Genomic DNA, 14,310 nt, shown 5'->3' on the forward strand with positions numbered 1-14,310 from the left:
TTTTTTTGTGTGTGTTTTTTTTACCGCAATCAGAATCACTTTATTAATCCCAGGGGGGAAATTAAATTAATTTAAGTAAAAAAAGTACAGTTTTTTTCATTTAGAGAAAAATGCTGTAAAAACCACAGATAATTTCAAAATGTTCCCATGAAATCTATTGCTACTTTGACATTGCACAATTTGATGGATAACTTGCTTTGAAATGATTATTATTAATATTTATTTCTATTTAAAAAATGGTTTGAATGTTTGATGATATATTTTTGCATAGTTAGACAATATTTAAATGGTAAATGGGTTGTACTTGTATAGCACTCTTCTACCTTTTTTTTTTTAAGGAACTCAAAGCGCTTTGACACTATTTCCACATTCACACACACATTCACACACTGATGGCGGGAGCTGCCATGCAAGGCGCTAACCACCACCCATCAGGAGCAAGGGTGAAGTGTCTTGCTCAAGTTGCCAGAATTTTCCTGTAAAATGTACATTTGTTTTTTTACTGTACATTTTTTTTAAAAACTGCAATTTTACAGTAAAATGTTGGCTTGAGCTGCCAGTTTTTTTTCGTTTTTTTTCTTACCGCAATCAGAAGCACTTTTATTAATCCCCGAGGGGAAATTAAATTAAATTAAGTAAAAAAAGTACTGTTTTTTTTATTTAGAGAAAAATGCTGTAAAAACCACAGATAATTTCAAAATGTTCCCATGAAATCTATTGCTACTTTGACATTGCACAATTTGATGGATAACTTGCTTTGAAATCATTATTATTAATATTTATTTCTATTTAAAAAACGGTTTGAATGTTTGATAATATATTTTTACACAATATTTAAATAAACATAATTTGCGATTACATGCAGTACATTTTTTCTTCTGTAAAATTTACATTTGTTTTTTACTGTAAACATTTTTTTTTTTTAATGGAATTTTACAGTAAAATGTTGGCTTGAGCTGCCAGTTTTTTTTATGTGTTTTTTTTACCGCAATCAGAATCAGAATCAGAAATACTTTATTAATCCCCGAGGGGAAATTAAATTTATTTAAGTAAAAAAAGTACTGTTTTTTTCATTTAGAGAAAAATGCTGTAAAAACTACAGTAAATTTCACAATTTTACCATGAAATGTATTGCTACTTTGACATTGCACAATTTGATGGATAACTTGCTTTGAAATCATTATTATTAGTATTTATTTCTATTCAAAAAAGGGTTTGAATGTTTGATAATATATTTTTACACAATATTTAAATAAACATAATTTGCGATTACATGGAGTACATTTTTTCTTCTTCTCCCAAAATAGAAAGAAAGAATACATTTCGTAAGAAAAGTTACACTACTTTACTGATACATTTTATTTCCAGGCTTTCGAGGGCCAAATAAAATGACGTGGCGGGCCACATCTGGCCCCCGGGCCTTGAGTTTGACACCTGTGGAATAGAGCTTGTTTGTGAGCACCATCATATCTCATTCACTTGTTCGCTCCACTTTTGAGAGAAGAGGGGCACTTACACCCCCCACAAAACAACACAAACAGGTTTTTTTCTCAAAATAAAGCCTCAGGCTCTTCCAACTACTCATCAGTCAGTTGTTTTCTAGGCTGACATAGCATGATGTTGCTGTTAAAAAGTGACTGTAATGTTAGCACGTAGCTATGCTAGCGCTGCAAGATGCGTGTCCTCCCGTCCCACACCTCAATGTTACGTTGGTATACAGTACAGGCCGAAAGTTTGGACGCAACTTCTCATTTCCATGCCTTTTTCTTTCATTTCATGACTATTTACATTGTAGGCCAGTGTTTTTCAAACTTTTTTGAGCCAAGGCACATTTTTTTGCGTTGAAAAAATGCAGAGGCACACCACCAGCAGACATCATTAAAAAAACGAAACTCAGTTGACAGTAAAAAGTCGTTGTCGCAATTGTTGGATATGAATTCAAAGCATAACCAAGCATGCATCACTATAGCTCTTGTCTCAAAGTAGGTGTACTGTCACCACCTGACTTATTTGGAGTTTATTGCTGTTTTTCTGTGTGTAGTGTTTTACTTCTTGTCTTGCGCTCCTATTTTGGTGGCTTTTTCTCTTTTTTTGGTATTTTCCTGTAGCAGTTTCATGTCTTCCTTTGAGCGATATCTACTTTGTTTTAGCAGTCAAGAATATTTCAGTTGTTTTTACCCGTCTCTGTGGGGACATTGTTGATTGTCATGTCATGTTCGGATGTACTTTGTGGACGCCGTCTTTGCTCCACAGTAAGTCTTTGCTGTCGTCCAGCATTCTGTTTTTGTTTACTTTGTAGCCAGTTCAGTTTTAGTTTCGTTCTGCACAGCCTTCCCTAAGCTTCAATGCCTTTTCTTAGGAGCACTCACCTTTTGTTTATTTTTGGTTTAAGCATTAGACACCTTTTTACCTGCACGCTGCCTCCCGCTGTTTCCGACATCTACAAAGCAATTAGCTACCTGCTGCCACCCACTGATATGGAAGAGTATTACACGGTTACTCTGCCGAGCTCTAGACAGCACAGACACTCAACAACAACACGTCATTTGCAGACTATAATTACTGCTTTGCAAAAAATATTTTTAACCCAAATAGGTGAAATTCGATAATCTCCCACGGCACACCAGACTGTATCTCAGTGTGCCGCGGCACAGTGGTTGAAAAACACTGTTGTAGATTGTCACTGAAAGCATCAAAACTATGACACCTGTGATGTGAAAACCATTCCAGGTGACTACCTCTTGAAGCTCATGGAGAGAATGCCAAGAGTGTGCAAAACAGTAATCAGAGCAAAGGGTGGCTATTTTGAAGAAACTACAATATAAAACATGTTTTCAGTTATTTCACCTTTTTTTGGTTAAGTACATAACTCCACATGTGTTCATTCATAGTTGTGATGCCTTCAGTGACAATCTACAATGTAAATAGTCATGAAAATAAAGAAAACGCATTGAATGAGAAGGTGTGTCCAAACTTTTGGCCTGTACTGTATGTCCAGGGTGTACCCCGCCTTCCGCCCGAATGCAGCTGAGATAGGCTCCAGCACCCCCCCCCCCCGCGACCCCGAAGGGGACAAGCGGTAGGAAATGGATGGATGGATGTATGTGATAATAGACACCATGTCTATTACGTTGGAAAAGTGCAAGTGGTGTGAACAAATATTAGGAAATGCTAGTCTTATTTGAATGAAATGACCCCAATGTAGCCACAAAACCATTGTTTCTTTCATAATGGAACCTTCAACCATACTGATATCGCAAAATGAATATTCCAGAGACACTTGCATGAGACCTTTGTCAATTTCTGGGGAACATACTGTAATGCTGGATAATCTCCCTTTATATTCATTACAACCGTCTTCTAAGAGCGAACGACATGGAGGATGAAACCCTCAGAAAATACCTCGACACAATGCCAGAAAGATACATTGAGTCAATGGCGTTTTAAAATCGTGTTTTTATCATCTTCGTCTTTTAGCAAAGGTAAAACCATTTTTATCTTTTAACCTTTTTGAACAAGTCGTGCATGCTTTTATTTCAAGTCGCCTAGACTACTGCAATGCACTTTATGCTGGCATTAGCCAAAAAGCTCTCTCCGGGTTGCAGTTAGTCCAGAATGCGGCAGCACGACTTTTAACAGGTGCCAGGAAACGTGAGCATATAACCCCAATTCTTCGGAGTTTGCACTGGCTCCCTGTTCATTTTAGAATTGATTTTAAATCCTTGCTGTTTGTTTTTAAAGCTTTACATGGACTGGCACCTCAGTATATCTCGGACCTCATCCAAATTTACACTCCTGCGCGCGCTCTGAGGTCCGAGAGCCAGCTCCAGCTCGTGGTGCCCAGGACCAGACTTAAAACCAGGGGAGACAGGGCCTTCTCTGTGGTCGGCCCTAAGCTCTGGAACACTCTGCCCCTCCATGGGCAAACTGCTCCCACAGTGGAGTGTTTTAAGTCTCGTCTAAAGACCCACTTTTATTCTTTGGCTTTTAACACTACGTGAGTTGTGTGGTCTTCTGTCCTCTGTTGTCCTGTGTGGTTAGGGTCAGGGTTATAAATTTTGATGTCTATTTTACTGTTTTAATTGGTTTCACCCTTTAAAATCGTTTTTAATCATATTTATTTTTTATATTGTCTCTGTATTGGTTTTCTATTCATTTATTCTTTGTTTTTATTCAGTCATTGGTGTAGCATAATATTGTTTTTAATATTGTTTTTAATATAGTTTTTAATATTGTTTTTAATATTGTTTTTAACATGGCTGTGCAGCACTTTGGAAACATTCTTGTTGTGTAAATGTGCTATATAAATAAAGTGGATTGGATTGATTGGATTGATGGTCATACTCAATATTAGAGTAAAATGTCAACAACTGATACATTTGTAGGTGAAATATTCTCTGTACCTTTCACAATAAACAAGTGAAACTCAGGCAGTGGGAACAAATAAAACGCACATTTCTCAAGTGTTGTAATATTTCTCACCACCGTATTAAAGAGAAGTAGATAAAGTGAACAATGGTGCTGTCAAACACGGCTCATTAGCATTAAAGCTACCGACACACATAAAGTGGGTCTTACTAAAAACCTTTTTAAGCTGTTTTAATTATATTAGAAAAGTACTATTATATTAGGACTAGAGATGTCCGATAATATCGGTCTGCCGATATTATCGGCCGATAAATGCGTTAAAATGTAATATCGGAAATTATCGGTATCGTTTTTTTTTATTATTAGTATCGTTTTTTATTTTTTATTTTTTTATTAAATCAACATAAAAAACACAAGATACACTTACAATTAGTGCACCAACCCAAAAAAAACCTCCCTCCCCCATTTACACTCATTCACACAAAAGGGTTGTTTCTTTCTGTTATTAATATTCTGCTTCCTACATTATATATCAATATATATCAATACAGTCTGCAAGGGATACAGTCCGTAAGCACACATGATTGTGCGTGCTGCTGGTCCACTAATAGTACTAACCTTTAACAGTTCATTTTACTCATTTTCATTAATTACTAGTTTCTATGTAACTGTTTTTATATTGTTTTACTTTCTTTTTTATTCAAGAAAATGTTTTTAATTTATTTATCTTATTTTATTTGATTCATTTTTTTTAAAAGTACCTTATCTTCACCATACCTGGTTGTCCAAATTACGCATAATAATGTGTTAATTCCACGACTGTATATATCGGTATCGGTTGATATCGGTATCGGTAATTAAAGAGTTGGACAATATCGGCATATCGGCAAAAAACCATTATCGGACATCCCTAATTAGGACCTTTACTTGATGCACTTTTTATGTTTGCTGTGCCATGTTGCTCCTTAAAGGCCTACTGAAATGAATTTTTTTTATTTAAACGGGGATAGCAGATCCATTCTATGTGTCATACTTGATCATTTCGCAATATTGCCATATTTTTGCTGAAAGGATTTAGTAGAGAACAACGTCGATAAAGTTCGCAACTTTTGGTCTCTGATAAAAAAAAAAACCTTGCCTGTACCGGAAGTAGCGTGACGTTGTCAGTTGTTCACTCCCTCGTATTTTCCTATTGTTTTCAACGCAGCTAGAGCTATTCGGACCGAGAAAGCGACGATAACCCCATTAATTTGAGCCAGGATGAAAGATTCGTGGATGAGGAACGTTAGAGTGACGGACTAGAATGCAGTGAAATACATATTTTTTTTCGCTCTGACTGTAACTTAGGTACAAGCTGGCTCATTGGATTCCACACTCTCTCCTTTTTCTATTGTGAATCACGGATTTGTATTTTAAACCACCTCGGATACTATATCCTCTTGAAAATGAGAGTCGAGAACGCGAAATGGACATTCACAGTGACTTTTATCTCCACGACAATACATCGACGAAGCTCTTTAGCATGAGCTAAAGTGATAGCATCTGTCTCAAATGCAGATAGAAACAAAATAAATAAATCCCTGACTGGAAGGATAGACAGAAGATCGACAATACTATTAAACCATGGACATGTAACTACACGGTTAATAGATCTCAGCCTGGCAAAGCTTCACAATGCTGTTGCTAACGACGCTAAGGCTAACTTAGCAACCGGACCTCACAGAGCTATGATAAAAACATTAGCGCTCCACCTACGCCAGCCAGCCCTCATCTGCTCTGCTCGTCAACACCCGTGCTCACCTGCGTTCCAGCGATCGACGGCGCGACGAAGGACTTCACCCGATCATCCGTGCGGTGGGTCTGCTAGCATCGGCTAGGCGTCTGCTATCCAAGTAAGTAGTCCTTGTTGTGTTGCTACAGCCAGCCGCTAATACACCGATCCCACCTACAACGTTCTTCTTTGCAGCCTCCATTGTTCATTAAACAAATTGCAAAAGATTCACCAACACAGATGTCCAGAATACTGTGGAATTATGAAATGAAAACAGAGCTTTTTTGTATTGTATTCAATGGGGAAGGCATACCTCTGTTCCCCGGGCTACGTCACGCGCATACGTCATCCTCCGAAGGCTTTTTCAACCGGAAGTTTAGCGGGAAATTTAAAATGTCACTTTATAAGTTAACCCGGCCGTATTGGCATGTGTTGCAATGTTAAGATTTCATCATTGATATATAAACTATCAGACTGCGTGGTCGCTAGTAGTGGCTTTCAGTAGGCCTTTAATACACCTGAACATGCTTCTGACTAGGGTTGCACGGTATACCGGTACTAATAAAGTACCGTGATACTAATTGACTGAAATCGGTACTATACTGCCTTTGAAAAGTACCGGTTTCGATCTTTCATCTGCGGCGGCGACTACAGAGCCGAGGCGCATACAAGCAATAACATCTTGGAGAGGAAGAATGGCAAAAAAATGACAATTCTACTGGTTAATAAAGAGTGTAAACAAAGACGCGCCGCACTTCAAGTGTTGCTTTAAAACACGCCTCGCCAATTGTGGCGATTAGTATTATAGCACATTTGCTTCAAACTTAGGTAAACATTTAAATAATGAACATTCAGATCTGCACAAGGCGTTATAAAGAGTGACAGGTAATAATGTAGTTCTTACACCTGTCCTGCTGTTCTGCTCCGGTGCAGACTGTCGTCAAGGAGCACAGGGCAGACGTTCCCTTTAGGGTCGATGTTTTCGTCAGGGGTAACATCTTTCATTTTACAATGGGTCTGCTAAGCTCCGCTTTCCGGTCAGAATCCGAGGCCGCCGATTTGTGGCATTCTGGTTGCTTTATTATTAGTTTTGCAGGACACACAAGCAAGCAAGGTTTCTTTTTTTACTGCGCAGTGCATGCACTACCGCTTTCTCACAAAAACACACACGCTACTGCTTGGATTGATGCCAAATATTAGCGGAGTTAAGACCGCCCATCTAACTTCAACTCGTGCAAGTAAAATGACTGAATTTGGTAACAAATTGCTACAATTTGTGTTTTATCTTAAACAAAAGTGTGTTTTGCCTGCTACATGGCTTATTTGTGTACATTTATCCAAAGCTTTGTTTTTAGTACTTACTAATAATTGTATTTTTCTTAAAGCACATACCAGGATTGGCAACCATAAATCATAAATAATTTAATATGATGTTATTAATACAGCTTTTTTATTATATTGTAATCTAATTTTTGATTATGTAAAATTGTAAATTTTTCTTTGAGTGCAACAAGAAAAACACAATGTGTTTAATGCCCTTTCATTTATATTGTAACCTTCTAAAATTGTTCTTTGAGTGCAATAGGAAACATATTTTTATTGCATTGTAAAATTTTCTGTTAAAATAAAGCCAAAATTGACCATTTTTCATAGTTCCCTTTATTTGGAAAATATCGATATACATTATGGTACCGGTACCAAATTATTGGTATCGGGACAACCCTACTTCTGACTTTACTAGACGAACATGACTGGTCGCTGTACTCTAGTGGTGCTGGGCTTAAAAATAGAAGCCCAGACATATGCCCATTCCCAAAACCCAAAATGTAGGACGGACATGTGACGTGGTGCAAATGTCTCACAGACCTGAGCGGAAGCATTCAATGATCTGGTGGATTCCGGACTTGGACGTGTGCAGTGGCTGCTGGAGCAGAGGAGCATCTCCGGGCTCCACACAGTGACCTTGGACCAGGAGACGATACAGGAAGGATGTAAAAAAAAGATGACAGTTCAAACTTCAGTTGCCATCGTCAACACAAGGAGTGATGTGTGTGTCACCTTTAAGAAAAAACAATGGGACCAAAACAACTCGGGTCCAAATGTATGTCGAGTCAAAACGCAAATCCGGTGATTTTGTTTTTAAATCCAGCAGATGGCGCAATAATGAAAACAGCAAACTACTTGTAAAAAACGGTTGTGGAGGGGGGCGTGGTCTGCGGGCCTGCCACGGTGTGTAAGGGCTGGCCTCGAAGACAGCGGCAGGTGAGTAGATTGCCCAGCTGGGGCTTGTTATCTAATCACCTGTCGCCCTTATTAGCAGCAGCCAGGACGAGACACGTTGTTGGAGTTGGAGTTAGAGAGAAAGACACGCTGGAGAGCACAACGGAGAGCAAGAGAGACTAAGACTGAAAAGTCGAGTGCGGTCGCTGCAGAGTGGACTCAATAAAAACATTATTGTAACCAGAATACGGGGACGGCGTGGCGAAGTTGGTAGAGTGGCCGTGTCAGCAATCGGAAGGTTGCTGGTTACTGGGGTTCAATCCCCACCTTCTACCATCCTAGTCACGTCCGTTGTGTCCTTGAGCAAGACACTTCACCCTTGCTCCTGATGGCTGCTGGTTAGCGCCTTGCATGGCAGCTCCCGCCATCAGTGTGTGAATGTGTGTGTGAATGTGTGTGTGAATGGGTGAATGTGGAAATAGTGTCAAAGCGCTTTGAGTACCTTGAAGGTAGAAAAGCGCTATACAAGTATAACCCATTTACCATTTAATATCGGGGCTCTCGTGCCAGTGTGTGGTGGTCAGGGGAACCCACGGTAGAGCACTGCCACAACGCTATTATATATCTGCTAATCCTATATTCATTTTATTTGCAGGTCAAATGTAGTGACTTTTGTAATTAGGGATGTCCGATAATGGCTTTTTGCCGATATCCGATATTCCGATATTGTCCAACTCTTTAATTACCGATACCGCTATCAACCGATACCGATATCAACCGATATATACAGTCGTGGAATTAACACATTATTATGCCTAATTTGGACAACCAGGTATGGTGAAGATAAGGTACTTTTTAAAAAAATGAATCAAATAAAATAAGATAAATAAATTAAAAACATTTTCTTGAATAAAAAAGAAAGTACAACAATATAAAAACAGTTACATAGAAACTAGTAATGATTGAAAATGAGTAAAATTAACTGTTAAAGGTTAGTACTATTAGTGGAGCAGCAGCACGCACAATCATGTGTGCTTACGGACTGTATCCCTTGCAGACTGTATTGATATATATTGATATATAATGTAGGAAGCAGAATATTAATAACAGAAAGAAACAACCCTTTTGTGTGAATGAGTGTAAATGGGGGAGGGAGGTTTTTTGGGTTGGTGCACTAATTGTAAGTATCTTGTGTTTTTTATGTGGATTTAATTTTTTTTTAAAAAATTTAAAAAAAAGAAAACCAAAAAAACACGATACCGATAATAAAAAAACCGATACCGATAATTTCCGATATTACATTTTAACGCATATATCGGCCGATATTATCGGACATCTCTAGTTACTGTACTATTATTGAAAATGTCTCGAATGTTGAAAATGAGTGCAGACAAGTTTTCCTCTTGGACTATAAGCCACTACTTTTTTCCCAAGCTTTGAACCCTGCGGCTTATAAATCGGTGCGGCTAATCTAGCCATAATGTTTTGTATTCAACAGATCATTTTCATAGAACACCGACAGAGACACTGAAAAAGTGTGTTATTATTTGTGCTAAAGCACCATCTTTTGGTTCGGAGTGTATCTTGTGTTTTTTATGTTGATTTAATTTTTTAAAAAATAAAAATTTAAAAATTTAAAAAAATTAAAAAAAACAAAAAAAAACGATGCAGATAATAAAAAAAACGATAATTTCCGATATTACAATACAACGCATACATATCTAGCTACAACTTGACCCACCTGTGTTATGAGTGGCAGCAGTGCTGTGGTGCATCAGATCCTCAGTCTGGCAGCTCTGTTCCCGGGTCACGGGGGCATCGCCTCTGTCGGGTTCCGGCAGCAGCGGGGGGATGGGCCTCCACAGGGGCTTGGACTGAGCGGCGGAGTCACCCTTGGATGCCTGGACGTCCGTTTGGGTTTCTGTGGGGTTTTTAGCCGGCGCCTCAGACGGAGCGGGAGCGCCGAGGTGATCAGAGGAGCTGTTGGACTGCGGGGAGCGCTGGTTGCTTAAATGGAGCGGCCTATCCTCCTCCTCCTCCGGCTGGGGGCACAGAAGCAGGCGTGTGAGCATGGATGACAGATGTGTGTGTGTGCATGTCACTAACAGTCTTAATCCCTCCGCTGCTTTGTTCCACACATGGAGCATCCACGGGCTAATTAACCTAGTAGGTGAGTGACTAGAACGTGTCGCACCTCCCTGGTCTTTCCTCCACACCCACCCACCAATTTATCCTCATCTTCTTTCCTCAGCCCCTCGTCTGTCTCGCTCACCAAGCGCGCCCCCGCCGCCCTTGAAAGGCGGATAAATGAGTCCGGCATTCAGGCGCCTCTCCGAACGTCAGTCGCGGTGCAAAGTGGGCCACCCGAACTCTTTCACTGAACCGTCATCCAATTACCGCAAGATATCTCGACGGTGTGTCGGTGCAACACGCACGAGCGCCCTGTAAATGTTAAAAGATGAGTTGAGGTGTTTTTCACGTGATCGGGTCGATACGGTGGGTCTGGGTTCGTTTTTTTTTTTCTTCATTCCTGTGAGAATCCTGCGTGTGAGACTGACGCATTCGGCAGTGGTCGGCAACCCAAAATTTCGACCAAAAATGCAAAATCTGTCTGGAGCCGCAAAAAACTTAAAGCCTTATATAAGTGTTGTAATGAAGGCAACACATGATGCACAGTACGTGTCTATATTAGCCAGTGTTTCCCATACATTCATTTATTTGTGGCGGCCCGCCACGAAAGAATTACATCCGCCACAAATAGATTTAAAAAAAATTTTTATTTTTTTTTGTCCTGTCCAGCTTCTCAGGCAAATCATATAGTTCAGTGGTCCCCAACCACCGGGCCGCGGCCCGGTACCGGGCCGCACAAGAAATAAAAATAAAAAATAAAAAAATATTTTTTTTTATTTTATTTTATTTTTTTTAATGAAATCAACATAAAAAACACAATATATACATTATATATCAATATAGATCAATACAGTCTGCAGGGATACAGTCCGTAAGCACACATGATTGCATTTATTTATGTGGAAAAAAAATTTTAAAATGTTTTTTTTAAATACACCCCCCCCCCCCACCGGTCCGCGTTGACCGGTCCGCAGCTACAAAAAGGTTGGGGACCACTGATATAGTTGATGTAGATGCCCATATAGGCTGTTCAGATTTACTTTACAAAAGAGAAGTGTAGGATACTTCTCTTGTTGCCTTATTTGTATTTGACCACTACTGTTTGCTGTTTATTTGTTACTGACTGTGGCAGGACACCTCTGCCTCTGTTTCACTTTATGTTGCTGGTAAATAATATGGTTGTAGTAGTAGGCTAAAGTTAAATTATTTAGCATGCACTAATTAAAGGGGCAGAGCTTTAAGAGACATTTTAGTTTTTATATTTTATAAGAAATATTTTTTGTAAGAACCACAATTAATAAATATATTTCAGTGAATAAGTTATTGTTCAAATCTGTATATAAATATGTACATAAAGTGTTGTAATTATATTGTAAAATGGATGGACGTTTAGAACAAAACTGTTATTATTAATTAGTAAGTATACATTTTTTTAGCCTTTTTAGAGAAAATCATATCATTGTAGTAAATTAAGCAAATTACTCGATGATGCCGTGGTGGCCACGCCCATAGCCACGCCCCCACCACCACAGGTATCTTGGCAGTTTATGGGAAACACTGTTAGCTATATTGGCCTACTATCAAAATGACTGTGTGTCGCAGGCCGATGCAAATCCTTGTTGACAGAAATATTACATACAGATAATATGTCATAACATAACATGAATTGAATACACAGAGGAAAATAACCAAGGGAATTAAATGAGCTCAAATATCCCAACAAACGAGGCATAACGATGCAATATGTACTAGAGCTGCAACAACTAATCGATTAAATCGATTAAAATCGATTATAAAAATAGTTGCTGATTAATTTAGTCATCGATTCGTTGGATCTATGCTATGCGCATGCGCAGAGGCTTTTTTTTTATTTTTTAAATTTTTTTTAATTTTTTTTAAAAATAAAATAAACCTTTATTTATCAACTGCAACATGTACAAACAGCTGAGAAACAATAATCAAAATAAGTATGGTGCCAGTATGCTGTTTTTTTTCACTAAAATACTGGAAAGGATAGAAATGTAGTTTGTCTCTTTTATCCGATTATTAATCGAAGTAATAATCGACAGATTAATCGATTATCAAATTAATCGTTAGTTGCAGCCCTAATATGTACATACAGCTAGCCTAAGCAGCATGTTAGCATCATTTAGCTTGCAGTCATGCCGTGACCAAAGATGCCCGATTAGCACGCCACACGAGTCCATAACATCAACAAAGCTCACCTTCGTGCATTCACGCACAGCATAAAACGTTTGGTGGACAAAATGAGACAAAGAAGAAGTGGCATGAAAACACGTCTTTCTAGGGCTGGGCGATATATCGATTTTCTAAATATATCGATATACTCGATATATCGCGGGTTTGTCTCTGTCCGATATAGAAAATGACTATCGTGATATTCGAGTATACATTCTCACGCAGTTGCTTTTAGCTACGGGCATTACACTGCATGCGTTTCCCACTCTTTCTTGTCTCCTTCTCACAGAGACTTATCAAACAAGCGCACCTTCTTACACACGTCACGTGTGCAACGTCGCACGCTCCCGCGGAGCAGACAGGTAGCGACATGGTAACGTTAGCTGTGATGCTAACGGTGAGGTGCGGGTGGTAATACGAGAGAGAGAAGGTGCCAATCTGGTAACAAATGGAGGAAGAATTAATTCCCAAGAAAAACAGCAGGGGGTCCATCGTCCGGCGGTGGTTTGGCTTCAAGCGGGAAGATGTTGAACATTTATGCGGCAAAAGTGTTGCTACAAAAAGTAGCAGCACTGCTAATTTGTAGCATCATTTGAAAAGAGTGAGTGCTTGAAACTCCGCATGTCAACATCTCCGGCTGGTGCCACACCAACAAAATGCCGAAGCAACCATTTCCAGATCAACACCGTATGAAAAACAAAAGTCAACCACAGAAGGAGATAACGTCCGCAGGAACCTACCACATAGCGAAGGACATACACTATTTGATTTCCTATTATGCAGCTCATTTTTATTTGACACTTATTGAAATATCTTGTGTGACATCATGCACAAAAGTGCACTTTGTTTTAAACTATTGTAGTGGCGTTCTGTACAAAAAGTGCACTTTAATTGAGTGTTGTTTTGATATGTCATCTTAGTAACATCATGCACAAAAGTGCACTCATAGCTTGTTTTAAAATGTCTCTGACAATCTTGCACTTTCTGTTTTGGAAATGACATGAATGTTTGTGCCACTGCTTAATAACTGTTTCATAAATACACTTTTAGTTGTGGTTTCCCTCTCTGCATGAAAGTTTAAAAGTAGCATATATCAATGCAGTATGAAGAAGAATGTTTGAATGTAGACACATAGAATCATCATACTGCTGTGATTATATGCATCAAGTGTTCATTCAAGGCTAAGGCAAAATATGGAGATATATATCGTGTATCGTGACATGGACTAAAAATATCGAGATATCAATAAAAGGCCATATCGCCCAGCCCTACGTCTTTCCGTGGCAGCGTCGGAGAAAGTCATACGTGTAAACGAACCACGGTGAGTTCAAGTACTGCCAAAATTAGCGCACGGCAAATACTCTCATCAGTGAAGCATGGATAATATAAGCAGTGGGATTTTTAACAATTAGGAAGGTTTGTGTCATGTTTGTTCTCCTACAGGAACCACATTAAAACAAAATATATATTTTCCCCCCCATCTTTTTCCATTTTCATGCGTTAAAATGTAATATCGGTAATTATCGGTATCGGTTTTTTTGTTGTTTTTTTTTGTTGTTTTTTTAATTAAATCAACATAAAAAACACAAGATACACTTACAATTAGTGCACCAACCCAAAAA

The 14,310-nt window shown here is 38.8% G+C and overlaps 1 protein-coding gene across 1 annotated transcript in view; it reads right to left on the bottom strand.

Annotated features, from left to right (window-relative positions):
• Positions 1 to 14,310, bottom strand: part of LOC133662523 (zinc finger protein 800-like) — a 70,740-nt gene that overhangs the window by 23,548 nt on the left and 32,882 nt on the right. The window contains exons 3-4 of the mRNA XM_062066606.1: positions 10,101 to 10,401; positions 8,006 to 8,101 (exon numbers count right to left, since the gene is read on the bottom strand). Coding sequence (XP_061922590.1) covers positions 8,006 to 8,101; positions 10,101 to 10,401 — 397 coding nt within the window. The remainder of the gene's footprint in view (positions 1 to 8,005; positions 8,102 to 10,100; positions 10,402 to 14,310) is intronic.

The sequence above is a fragment of the Entelurus aequoreus genome, linkage group LG12, assembly GCF_033978785.1.
Source record: "Entelurus aequoreus isolate RoL-2023_Sb linkage group LG12, RoL_Eaeq_v1.1, whole genome shotgun sequence".
NCBI lineage: Eukaryota > Metazoa > Chordata > Actinopteri > Syngnathiformes > Syngnathidae > Entelurus > Entelurus aequoreus.